The sequence below is a fragment of the Carlito syrichta genome, unplaced genomic scaffold, assembly GCF_000164805.1.
Source record: "Carlito syrichta isolate Samal-C Ts95f unplaced genomic scaffold, Tarsius_syrichta-2.0.1 Scaffold314373, whole genome shotgun sequence".
NCBI lineage: Eukaryota > Metazoa > Chordata > Mammalia > Primates > Tarsiidae > Carlito > Carlito syrichta.
In genome coordinates this window covers 528,233-542,348 of record NW_007258469.1, presented here as the reverse complement: position 1 = coordinate 542,348, position 14,116 = coordinate 528,233, and the positions used below count along the sequence as shown (strand labels likewise).

The following is a 14,116-nucleotide window of genomic DNA, read 5'->3' as shown; positions in this document are numbered from 1 at the left end:
GTCTCCAGTCCAGCCACGGCCAGAGACAAAGGAAGGGGCCGGGAGACCGCCTCCCGGGGATCTAAAGGGCTGGGACGTCTGCGCTCCGGATTTCTCGGCCGGGGGGCGCAGGCTCGGGACGGGAAAGCGAGGCCGGAGCTCCGTCGCGCGTTTGCGGGCGCACCTGTGCGCCGCCCTCCCCAGTTCCGACGCCTGCTTGGTGCAGGTGTAGGAGGTGCAGGGGCAAAAGGGGAGACCTGGGTTTCCAGGAAACCCAGCGAGGCCAGGGGAGGACGGGAGCGAAGTCTACACACCACATAAACGGTTGGGGGAGGCGGGGTGGAGAGGCAAGCTGCAGCCTCTGAAGAAGTTGGCGGTTTGATAGTGGATTCTCTCCCAAATAGTTAGAAATAGTTGGTTAGAAGTTTGATGTTTGCTTTTGAGCCGTGTAAAAAATGTGTTAGAAACCTTTTTACCGCTTGCCTGCGAAGATGAGCCTCTGCTGGTCAGGGGGGATGCCTCCTGACCGCACTTTTTCTGATTACAACATCCAGAAAGTGTCAACCCTGCTCCTGGTCCTCCGTCTGAGCGGTGGCTGTTAATTCTTCAGTCTTGTGTTCACGGTGCCCAGTGATGGCATTACTCTGCGCTATAGCCATTTGTCCCAGTTTAAGTTTAGAAATTACCACTTTCATTAATAGCTGAGCCTGTTCAAAATGTTAATAAAGGTTTTTGTTGCATTGTAAAAAAAGAAAAAAGAAAAGAACCTTTTTAACTTATCAGACACCAACACTATTTCTTGGCAACATCGGTTATTAAAATGTTTCACTTTTCACTCTTAGCCATGACTTTAGGGTCTTAAAAGAAAACTGCCTTTAATGAAGCTGAATCTTCACTTCCATTTTTACTATCTTCTTTTTACCAATACTTAAAGTATAAAGTCAGAGTTGGTAGAGTATTTGTTTCGCATGGAGCCACCTGATGTCAATATCTTTGTTTAGAAATCTGAAATTTCCTCAGTAGATATAAAATTGTTAGGAAGTCTTCAATAATACTATGAAAAATTAAGCAAGACGTTAAGATTCATTATGCAAACGAAGTCCAGTATCTTTATCACTACTTTTCATGCTGTTTTCAAAAATTTCATAGGCTCCCCCCACCCCTACCCCCAAGTCTGGTCTCACTCTGTTACAGACTGGAGTACAGTGATAGGATCACAGCTCACTACAACCTGGAACTCCTGGACACAAGCAGTACTCCTGCTTCAACCTCCCCAGTAGCAGAGTCTACAGACTCATGGGCACATGCCACCACTCCCAGCTAAATATTTTTTTTTAGAAACACAAGGTCTTGCTATGTTGCCCAGGCTAGTCTTGAATTCCTAGTGGGAATTCAAGTGATTCTCCCACATTGACCTCACAAAGTGCTGGGATAAGAGGTGAGAACCACCACAACCAACTCAAAGCTTTTGATGTATTCTTTTTTTGTCTTATCCTGTTATGTACTTTGGCTGTCCTGATTGTTAAAATTATTCATTTATAGTGAATTGGCAATCTATGGAGGTTCTTGCATATATCATATAGGTGTTGTTATAGCCATACAAGTGTATTTATATTGAAGTGTATGCTGCAGTAATATTTAGGAATATTTAGGAACAGAAGAGGTAAAGTTATGAAAGAAGTTTAGCTGCATGAATGAAAATACATAAGGGCTGTGTTATTAACATGTAGGAGGGTACAGCACTTAACAATTTCCTAGGCAGAACAAAATCAAAATACTTGAAATGTCGAATTACTTCTTTTGTTTGGATCTTGGAGAAAAATCACAAAATAGTAATGGGTTTCAAGTTAATAGGAGTATTGAGGGTCAGTGAAAGACTGTTATAGTTGACTAATACTGAATTTTTATTTGGTGTATTTCATTTGATATAAATGAAGCTGTTCTAATAGAGATAAGAGCAAAGCTTTTGAGGTGATCACACACTAGTCAATCATTTCTACTGAAATCTTGGAGTCATCTGTGACTCCTCACAGCACAGCAATTGGCTTTGGAGTTAAATTCATGTCAAATCCAACTTTACTTCTTGTGCAACCTTGAATAAGTTATCTCTCTCTTCAAGTCTCAGTTCCACAGTTGTAGAGTGGATATACTGCCTATCCCAGAATGTTGTCAGAATTTGAGAAATTCTGCAAAGTACTTAGCACAGCACCTAGCACTCAGGGTGTGCGTGAGAGATGACTGTTGTTGTTATCCTTTGTCGTATTCATCTGAGTAGTTTGGGCATTATCTTATTGCAGAAAAGTCAACATATACAGAAACATGAATTTAAGAATTATCACTCTAATTCCATTTGCCAGAATGGCTACTATTAACAATTTCCAGACTTTTTCTTTACATAAACAATTCTCAAATGACATACAATTTTTTTTTTTTGAAAACTAGGTCATACTATATATGCTGTCTTTATCTTCACCTTGGTCTCTTTACCAAACGTGACTTAACTACATCCATTAGGTGAATGATAGTTTCTGTCTTCATTACTGCAGTTATCTTACCAGGAGCTCAACTTCAGTTTGAGCTCAGCTTCAATTTTTTTTCAATTAGTTCCTAATACCAACAGTAAGGCCTTTTTTTTTTTTTTTTTACTTCCTTTATGCAAAGAGCTATCCAGGGTAGCTCTTAAAACCAGGTAGGTTTCTGTTTTATAATGAATCTGGATTTCTACCTTTAAGGTGTCCTCCAATTTCATTTGTAGCCTTGTCCGTTTATTTTTGTCAGCCTGGCTTTAAGTACTTACAAGATTCTGTTCCTGGAGACTTACATTTAAACACTAAGAGAAATGGATACAGGGAGACTTTCTTTTGTCCTTGGTCCTAATCAGCCTGGACTCTACCTGACCAAGCCATGATGGCTGAGGCAACAATACTGGTGATTTCAGTTCCCTACTCTTCCTCTTTGAAGTTAGTAAATATCACCATTGAACGTTCTGTAGGCGCTCTCATTACATGATCATAGTTCTCACTGTGGATAGCACTAGACATCAACTCTTAGCCCAGGTGCACTGTGTGTGTACTCTTATTTAAAAAAGATAAGTCCTTTGGTTCCATACGTTCTTTCTTGGCTGGAGCTAATTTTGCTTGTCCAGAGAGAGGCTCTCTGCATATAAAGTGTAGATGTGTACTTAAAAATAGTTGTGTGGAAAATACAACATTGGCTAAAACAATAGCCTTTAAGTTTGAATACATTCAAAGCCATTTGCACTTAACAGTTCACCCTGCTTATATCAGCCCTCCCAGATTTACTTAACTCACATTTGTGTGAGAACTGCCTCAGCAAGGAAGGTAGGGCCATAGTTTACTATGTATGTTAATTTGGCTGGGTTAGGGGTCAGCAAACTATTTCTGTAAGGGCCAGATAGTAAATAGTTTTATCTTTGTGGCCACTTAGTCTTTGTTGAAATTGCTCAACTCTGCCATTTTAACTTGCAAGTTACATACCATAGACAATATGAATCAGTGTGGCTGTGCTCCAGTACAGCTTTACTGACAAAAACAGGTGCCAACCAGGTCATTGTTTGCTGACCCCTGGTTTAAAGTATAAAATCTAATAGTAATAATATCTGTTAGATATATCTCATTTCCTTAATGAATGTTAATTTAATCTTTCTTCATCTCTTAAACTGTTTAAACATAAGACTTTTTAAAACCCCGACTTTATTTTTTCTTTCTCCACTATTTCCTAAGCCTCTATAATTTTAATGGAGTCTTTATTGACAAGTGATGGAGAGAAGACAATCTTCGTTTACAGGATGGAAAGCCTTGAGGCCAAAACTGATTCCTCAATGGGTCTGTGGCCACCTGCTGGTGCCTTAAGGTTATTGCAACTTCCAAGATTGCTGTGGAATTTCACAGCCCAGCAGTGCTTCTCTACTCTGCCTGCTCATAGATTCACCTGAGAAACTTTAACAAAATGCTGAGGTCCCACCTCCAGAGAGCCTCATTGGTTTGGAGTAGGTCACAGGTTTAGATCCTTTTTTAAGGCCCTTCCTCTCTGTCTCAGATGATTCTAATGTGCTGCCAGCTTTGAGAACCATTGTGCTAGTTCAACTGGTTGCCTCATTGCAGCATTTAAAAAGCAAAATTGAATTTAGTGGCACCAGGTGGTATTTGTTTATATTTGAGCTGTGGGGTAAAGCCATTCATTCCAGTTTTGAGTTAATCCCTATGTGCACTCTCCAATACTAACCAGTATTCCAGAGTTTATTTCTACAGACATATGGGTCACATATATAATTCTTATAATTAATTGCTAATTACATTAAAGAAGAATTTAATTTGAGACTGACAAGTCATGAAAAGATGAAATGGAGTTGTTGAAATTCAGGCATGTGTAAAGAAGGAAAACCAACAATTGACTACATTTATATAGTACACCAGTTTTCAGTTCCAGCACTATAAGAGAAGATTTTTATGTGGTGATTACATGTAATTACAGAAGGTAATTAAACAGATCTGTTTTCTGTGTGTGAATAGTATAGCTGATTGATTTAGATAGTCAGGTTAAATCATCTACTGCAGTTTCTCTTTTTGGGTAACCTTTAAAGACTCTTAGCTCTAACTTTATCTTCTTTTCTTTTTGAACAGATTGTTCCTTTTAATAGCTAGAAGTTTTGTTATTAGATTTCATTCACATTTTTAAATTTATATTTTGATCCACTTAGAAGGTAAATTGTAGTTAAAGTATAATTTAAATGATACCTTAACTATAATTTATGATTTTAAATGTTTTACAGTTATTTACAGTCATTGTAAATTAAATCAGAACTGTACATTCAATTTGTAGAATCTTAATGTTGCATATGAAACATATGTAGTATCAAACTATTACACGATCACTGTATGAATAGAAGACTTTCAGACCTAAAATATTCAGTGGTTTCATGGTGAATCTTAAAACTAAAATAAATGATATGTTCAGAAATGTATTCTGAATCTCTGTTCCAGATAGCTAATGCTTGACATTTTCTAAGTATTGTGTTTTCACTCTAGTGCTTCTGAGGTTTTCTTTACATTGCTTTACCATGGCAAATAGGCTGTTACCTCCTTGTTGCTAAACCTTGGTTCCTTTACTCAACATCTGCTCTTTCTGAAAGCTTTTCCTTGGGTAATTCAATATCCTTGAACACATCTTGCCGTCCCATAATACAACTTCCATAATAACATCTGTGGTATATTGTTCACATTAGTTACTGTGTCTTCTAAGGCTGTAATAACAAATGGCAACATTTGTTAAGGTTCTTAAAACAACAGAAATTTATTCTCTCACAGTTGTGAAGCCCAAGTGTCTGAGATCAAGGTTGACAGGGCCATGCTGCTTGGAAGCCCCTAGGGAAGAATTCTTCCTTGCCTTTTCAGCTTCTGGTTATTGCCATCAATCCTTGGTATTTTGGGGCTCATATACTCATCCTTCTAATCTCTCTGTCTTCACATGTCATTTTCTCTGTGTCTCTGTCTTTACATGACCTTCCTTTAAGGATACCAGTCCTTTAGGGCCCACTCTAAACCAGTGTGTCCTCATCTTACCTAATTATATCTGCAAAACCTTATATTCTACTAAGGTTACATTCTGAGGTTCTGGATGGGCATGAATTTTGAGGGGATACAATTAAATCTAGTATGGTAAGAACATGTAATGTTTCTCACCATTGTTCCTGTTCTGTTTATCCAGTAGATTGTAAAAGACTTCCTAATAAAGTAAGAAATTAAGATTTTGCAAAGAACATTTTTAAATAGCTATATATTTTAATACTATTATATATTAAAACTTAGTTTCCGAATATATCATGCAATTATAATGATATTTAGCACATTTTCCACCTATTAGGGGTAAACATAAATGTTATAATTTTGGATTTCTGATATATTTAAAAAATGCTTTTCTGTCTCTTTCTTTTTTTTTAGGACTGCACCATTCAAGAAAAAATAGACTTGGAAATTCGAATGCGAGAAGGAATATGGAAACTCCTTTCTCTGAGCACTCAAAAAGACCAGGTTTTACATGCAGTTAAGAATCTCATGGTGTGCAATGCTCGAATAATGACTTATACATCGGAGCTACAGAAATTAGAAAAGCAGATTGCAAATCAAACTGGAAGTTGGTTAGTAACATAGTATACCCGTGGCTTTTAATACACTTAAATATTTGAATTAAAAACACAGTATATTTTAAACTTAAGTACAGATGTCAGATCACTAAACCTTTTTAAAAAAGACACTGAAGTAGCAACTGACATCAAAGACATTTTGACAGTAGAGCTTAGAGGGAACTTAATATTAGGCAGTAGCTTTTATTGGGCATTTTTTATTATGTTCAGTATGTGATTATAAAATGAAAATGGTTCAGAAGCAAGCTCTGAGGGAGTATTTTAGGAACAAAGAACAAGGACTGATAGTTGAGTATATAGAAATACGGAGTAAAAAAATGATTTGAGTTCTTCTGGGTATATTCCCAGAAGGGGAATTGCTGAGTCATATGGAAGGCAGATTTTTAGATCTTTTAGGAAGCACCGCACTTTTTCCCACAGATGTTGTACTGGTTTACGCTCCCACAAGCAGTGTAGAAGCACTCCCTTTTCTCCACATTCTTGCCAGCATCTGTTGTTTTTTGAGTTGTTGTTGATGGCCATCCTGTCTGGAGTTAGGTGGAATCTCATTGTGGTTTTGATTTGCATTTCTGGCTGAGCATTTTTTCATGTATCTGTGGGCTGCTCATATGTCTTCTTTTGAGAAGTGTCTGTTCATATCTTTTGCCCACTTTTTAATAGGACTGCTTATTTTTTGAGTTTCTTGTAGATACTAGTTGTTAGACCTTTGTCAGATACACAGTTGGCAAATATTTTTTCTCATTCTGTGGGCTGTCTCCCTGCTCTTTTGATGATTTCTTTTGCTTTGCAGAAGCCTTTCAGTTTGATGACGTCCCACTTGTCTGTTTTATCTCTTATGGCATGGGCTCTTGGGGTTTTGATCAGGAATTGGTTGCCGGTTCCATTTTCCGTAAGGGTGTCTCATGCATTTTCTATTCTTAAACCAGGTGAAGTGGAGACCAATGGAAGACCCAGTTTTTATCTGTACAATAATTACTTGTCTACCTAATGTCTATTGGGCTTCCATAGAAAAGATGGGGAAAAATTACCTGAAACTGTTAATTGAAAATGTATATGATTTACTGATTATTTTTGATAGACAAAAATATCTTTGTTGCTGCATATACACATTTATATTTGTTCATCATTCATATAAAAATATTGTTTCCCTTAAGTATTGAATTATTTCCTGAATTGTACTTAATCTTGAATTGTACTCACATCTTAAATAAAATAAAATTAGAGTAAAAAAATTAGTTGCTTAGAGGTGTGCTAATAAATAGGAATTAGCTAAGTGTATTGGAAACTTAAGTATTGAAGTGAGTGGACAGCAAAATTATAAAGATAAAACCTTATGAATGGAAGCGAATTTATGTATGAAATTTATATCCTGTCCCATCTACAATGCTAAAATCTTACTTGGACCTAGCTCACATTAATGGCTAGATTTTGGTGTCTTTTTAAAATTTAAATAGTTTTACATTCCCCATTCTTGATTAGTCTTACAACTCTGACACAAGTGAAGTTTCTTTTTAGATAATAATGGTTGTTGGGTTGGCCATAGCGTAGTTCCATTAAATTCTTCACTACAGTCTGGGCGACCGAGTGAGACTCCAACTCAAAAAAAAAAAAATATTGAAAGGAAGGTAAAAACAGGCCAGAGTAGGAGATTTCTATAAAAAGTAAAATATTGATGAGGTTGGTTACATGTATCACTGAGAGTACATGATTATGTGTCAGGAAATATGCAAAGCCATAGAACAAATATGGCATGTCTTCTTAGAACATGAGTTTTTAAGATTACACATGCGAAGTTTAGAATTATGGAGTATTTTTAGGTTATGCTTTCTTACTCCTAGGAATATATATTCCTTCTCAGTCTTTCTAAGGATGTTTTGTCAAGAGGAACTATTTCATTGGAAAAGCTTGAGAAACACTGATTTTAGAAGTTTAGGACTAAGCATTCAATATGATGTCATTTCTCACAATATCTGGACTGTTATCCCGAGACCTATATCTGCCTCTGTATCTGATGCTCTTTAAATATTTGTAATGAATTGTGAATTGGCCATTTTCTTAATTCATCATTATGACTTTTCTGAAGTTACTGAGTTATAAAAATATTATTGCCTAATGTCTTTTGGATTTCCATAGAAAAGATGGGGAAAAATTACCTGAAACTATTAATTGAAAATGTATATGATTTACTGATTATTTTTGATAGACAAAAATATCTTTGTTGCTGTGTATACACATTTGTATTTGTTTGTCATTCATATAAAAATATTGTTTCCCTTAAGTATTGAATTATTTCTGATATTTAAACATTTTTGAATGTTCTGATTTTTTTTTTGTTTACTACTTTATATTTATATACAGATATAACCTGAAGTTACTGATCAAATATAACTGGAAATGACATTGCTTGCTTATTAGATAAAATGATTTGAAGATTAATGAATCTTATGACAGTTTTTTTAGTTCATTGAAGCAAGTCATGTAAATTATGCCATTTGATTAGTTAATTAAACATTTACTGAATACTACTTGCAGAACATTTATTAAGCACTGTGCTGGGGTGTCTTATGTTAAAAAACAGAATTTGTCATAATATGAGAATATATGTATATTCAGCAAATATTTTGCCTTTGGAGACTCAGCTGTCTATCCCTTAGTTTGGTTAGTTTTAAAGGTAGAAAATGGTCTGTTTTGAATGAGAACACTAGTCCACTTTCTCCAAAATTTTATGATAAAGTGTCAAAGTATTAATATAGATAAGCTAGAATTAAATCAGTGTGAAATGGTAGATTTGAGGAAGATCTACGAAGAATTGGGTCTGGATTTAGATCATGAAGAATGGATAGAGTTCGGGTAGGTGAGTAGGAGGACAGCAACATTCTAAGAAAAACAAATAGCAAAATAAAAGCTTAAGGTGAAAGATGAGCATGAATTATTTAAGAGCAGTGAAGAGATATATTTGGTTAAGGCTGAAGATCAAGCCCAAAATGGAAAGGAAGAGGGAAGCAAGAGTCAAGAAACCCTAAAATGCTGAAAAGTTCTTTGTTATTATCTGACAGCCTATCCAGGTGCCAGATATTGTCCCAAGATGTTCACAAATATCACATTAAAAACTAAGAAAGATATAAAGCTCTTTATTAAAGACTTGGAAACAGGGACTTAGAAATATTAGATAACTCTTTCAAGGACAGGCAGTGCCTATGTGACTAGCTCATGAATCCAGGTGACTTATAAACCCATATACCTCTTTTATCCCAAAAAGCCCCTGTACTTTCTACTACCCCAAGCTGCCATGGTGAACTACTATAGGACTTTATTTTTATTTGCTTTTATCCACTTATTACTATTTGTCATTTTATTTTAAGCAAGATATGTGATAAAATGAGTGTTTTGGGAAGGTTATCTGACAGCAGAGTTTTAAAAGGGTGGTGAGAGAAAATAATTGAAATAACCAAGTGTTAGGGAAAATATTTAAGAATAGGCAGACGTAGAAATGATCTAATAATGAAATAACTTGATTGGAGAAGTGAGAATCAAAACCAGTGTAGGCATTTCTTTAGGACTTTTCTAATAGGTTTTCTTCACTCAAGGTGCTCTCTATACATAAATAGTCATTCTACAAAAAGTTTTTAGTTATTTCTCAATCTGATGAATTTATTAAAGCAAATAATCTTACTTCATTTTAAAGTCTTTTAAAACTGGGATTCCAAGCCGGGCTCTGTGGCTCAGCCTGTAATCCCGAGCCTTTGGGAGGCTGAAGTGAGTGGATTGCCTTAGCCCGCGGGTTCGAGACCCGCCTGGGCAGCGAGACCTCATCTCTACAATAAATCAAAAATCAGCCGGGCGTGGTAGCACGTGCCTGTAATTCAGGCTACTTGGAAGACTGAGGTGGAAGGATCGCTGGAGCCCAGCAGGTCGAGGCTGTGGTGGCCGGGAGCGGCCACTGCACTCCAGTCTGGGCGACCGAATGAGACTCCAACTCAAAAAACAAAACAAAACAAAAAACTGGGATTCCAGGAAAAAAGCCCCAAATTATGCCCCGAAATATCTATTGCAGGTATCTACCTAACTTCTGTATCCTAGAATAGTGTTAGTTTTGTACAGCCCTTGGAAAAATTGAGTAGTCACTCTGTTCTTTAGATGAGGAACTCCAGTTGAGAAATAATGATCTCATTTGTTTTTTTTTTTTTTAAACCACATAATCCTTCTGAGACTAGTGGCAACTGGTTAAATGTTCCATTATCATAATGTTCTAATAATATAATAAAACTTAGTTCTAAATTGTGTTTAAGTATGAAACACTCTTTAGTACACTACCTATTCCTTAAGCCTCAATAAGTAAACAATTTGCAGGCATGTGTACAATCCACAGTAGAGCTGGGATGATCCAAATACATAGGATGTAAAAGTCTTCTCAGTTTGGGTAGACAGCAGATAGCGTGAGGGGCACAGATTTGCTTACTATCTCAGTGTAGATAATAGCATGACTTGTTTTAATAGTCTTTTGACTAGTAAACTAGATTATTTTCTGACCTTTTTTCTTCATGCTATAGCCAGATATATCTAAAAGACTGCTTATATCAGTCCCCTTCTCAAAAAACTGCTAATGGTTTCCATTTACTAAAATTCTTTAGATAGGCATTCCGGGATCTTTGTGGTCTCATCCCAGACTACTCTGTCTGTCTATTGTACCTTGTTTAAGAGCTTACTGTAAATCTTACCCTCGGGTCAAAATAACCTTGATACTGTCCTACACATACCTTCTGAATCGCCCTTTCCCTATGGTATATAGTAAACGCTGGGTCTGGGAAGTAATGGTGCAAGGATCCACCATCTTGTCTCCCACTGCCGTCAGAGACACAGACATGGTTTCTATTGGTAAGTCCCTATTAAATGTTTCTAGGAAACTGGATATGTCAGCCTTTTTCTCTGGCCTCTCAGCTCTTTCTGACTGGTTGGTTTGCATAGACCTGTCCACCTTGAAACATATATCCAACAAAAAACACTTTGAATTTTCTCATCTCTAGTACCTAAGCTCATACTGAAGTACCCTTTCTTTCATGTCCACTTAATAAAAACCCCCTTTGTTCTGTGACACCATACCTACGTCACCAAAGCTTCTGTAATATTCTATTCAGAAAATAATTGTTTCTTCCTTTATAAAGGAAGTAAGTACTCAAAAAATGGTTATTTGTCTCATCTTAGGTTTAGTAGCATCTGAATTGTGGTAATCTCATTGTAATGTACTTCATTCTTAAAAAGCTATAAACATTTTTTAATTAAATTACAGACTTTTTGAAACAGGGACAAAGTCTGATTCTTACTTGTTATCAGTGAAATAGAGTGAAATATCACCACTCACTTCATAGGATTATCATGAGGATTTAGTGCCTGGAGTTTCGAGGTAACTCATAGCTGAGGCAACTCAGTGTTTGATCTCTTCCTCTTTCTCCTTTGTATCCCTCAGAACACCTAACAGTGCTGTGTACTTGAGAACAATTTGACATATGCTTCACAAGTAAAGTTTTGCCCCATATCTGCTCAATGTGTATGGCAAGCAAATAAGGTTTAGAATTTAATAATAATTAAGTATATAAGTTACTCTTTTTTTTGTCACTACTTTCTTCCATGTTCTTAGGTTCTTACTGTCTTTTATTGGCTTAGGCCTCTGTGTTCATCATGTTGCAGATTGTCATATACTCTGCTTTGTTTTTCTTAACCAACTTATGAAATTTTTTATATATAAAAAATTATAAGAATAGTACAATGAATATCATGTATATTCTCTACCTAGATCGATCAGTTGACAGTTTGCCATATATGTTCATTCATTCACCCTCATTTTCTACAACACATACACACACAGTTTTCTTCTCTGTTGAGCAAATTGAAAAGAAGTTTCAGACAACATGGCATGTACACCTCAAGAGTTTGGCATGTATCTTTTTAAAAAAAGAACAGTCTTCTACATAATCAAAAATGATTATAATGTATAAAATTTATAATCAATCATCATCATAAAATATTCGGATCATATTGAATTTTACCCAGTGGTAAAAAGTTCCCCAACCAGAACTGGAGCAAGATTTATGCACTACTTTTGGTTTTATCTCTTTAGTTTCTTCTACTCACTCTACCTTTTACAAAAGTACTCAATATTTTGTAGAGTCTAGGCTTAAAAAAAAAAAAAAACTTTAAAAAAATTATGCCTACTGCATTTGCCTGTTGTTTTCTTAAGGTGTTAGTGGATCTTTTCTCATATTTTCTGTTTTTTGTTGTAGCTAGAAGTTGTGTCTAAAGGCTTGATCAGACTCAGGTTAAACATTGTTTGCAAGAATTTTTCTAGGGGAGGCTGGGTATGTAGATGCTTCCAATTGATGTAATATGATATCTGTTTTTTTACCACTGTTGAGTGATGATGAGTTTGAACTCTTGATTAATATGGCAGCTGCTAGCTTTCTCCTTTAGGGAGAATGGTTTTCCTTTGCAGTTCGTAAGTAAGCTGTGGGTTATTGGAAGAGGTGAATATTGTTATTTAATGAACTTTATCTTAATGATTTTGTCATTTATTTGTGATCCTTGCCTAGATTAGTTGCTGTAATGGGGTTTGCAAAACAGTGATTATCTAATTCTCTTATTTTTTCTACATATATTGGCGATATCCTGTCATAAAAAGAGCATTCTTCTCTTTTTTCTCTTCATTCATTCATGGATTTTTATTCAGTGTTTTATTATCATTCATAGTCATTAATCTTTCTGGGAGTCAAATTGTCCTGAATTTGTCCAGAGGGAGCTCCTTTAAACTGATTTCTTTGTTCTTTTGACATTGCCTCTATTAGTCTTTATGAATTTCTTTGGCTTACCTTGTATTTTTCCTGCAACCATTTCTCTGAGTGCTAGTTCCCTTTAATAGTGAATGGTATTTTGAAACCATGATACAGGCATTAGGTGTGCTCATTGTTGCTGGGGTATCACTACTTCTAGGCCTTTTCAAAGGACTTAGTTAAAAAAAGAGACCAAAAAATCATGAGTTTATATAAATATAGGTTTTTGTTTTCTTGAATTATTTTGGATTTGTATCTCTTTTATACTGAAAATCTTAATTCCCAATAACAGTAATATATTTCCTTATTTTGTATACTGTGATTATGTAAAATAGTTTCCTAATTATAGTACCAATACAGTAAGCCTACCTAGGCAAGTTCAAGATTTCTTTGCAGTTTTTTTTTAACATGCAGATATTATTATGAACATTTTCTAGCACATAGAAAAGCTGAAAAAATTTTACAATGAAGACCTATTTTAGTTCTACAGTTAACATTTTGCTAAATTGCTTTATCCTATATTTACCTTCCTATCCATCCATCAATTCATCTTATTTTTTATGATGTAATTCAAAATAAGTTCTTTGCAGGTTTTTTCTGTGTGTTACATGCATACATGCATATATCCCTTTGGATATAGAGCAGAGTATTCAAAAATTACTTGAAATATTCTCTTATTTTCTCTATGGTTATGTTAGTTTCATAAACAGGTTAACTTTTTTCTGTTTCTGTTTACCTTTTTTTCTTTGAATTATTTTTTTTTAATATATCATTTCTTTCCCAGTCCCCAATTAGTCCTTGACTATCTTCCTAACTTAAGAAGTAATCACTGTTCTGATTTTTTTCACCGTAATTTGATTTTGCCCGTTCTAGAACTTAGTATAAATTGAATTGTACAATAGAAGCCTCTTTCTTTCAGTATAGTACTTTTGAGAATCATCATGTTATACCATATATCAGTTATTGTTTTCTTTTTACTGATAAGTAGTATTCCACTATATCCCTTTTTCAAATGTTGACTCTTCTAATTTCTGCTTACTTTTGTTCATTTGTTAACTTCAGGTAGTTGTTTTTAAATAGGTTTTCTATTATTTTTGTGTGTATGAGAGAATTTCTCTAATATGATCTACTCTGCCCTGACCAAAAGAGGAAT

At 35.3% G+C, this 14,116-nt stretch overlaps 1 protein-coding gene across 1 annotated transcript in view; it reads left to right on the top strand.

Moving 5' to 3' along the window:
- LOC103274097 (rhotekin-2-like) overlaps positions 1–14,116 on the top strand; it is a 39,393-nt gene that overhangs the window by 7,600 nt on the left and 17,677 nt on the right. Inside the window, exons 3-4 of the mRNA XM_008071567.2 lie at positions 9–207; positions 5,940–6,136. Coding sequence (XP_008069758.2) covers positions 9–207; positions 5,940–6,136 — 396 coding nt within the window. The remainder of the gene's footprint in view (positions 1–8; positions 208–5,939; positions 6,137–14,116) is intronic.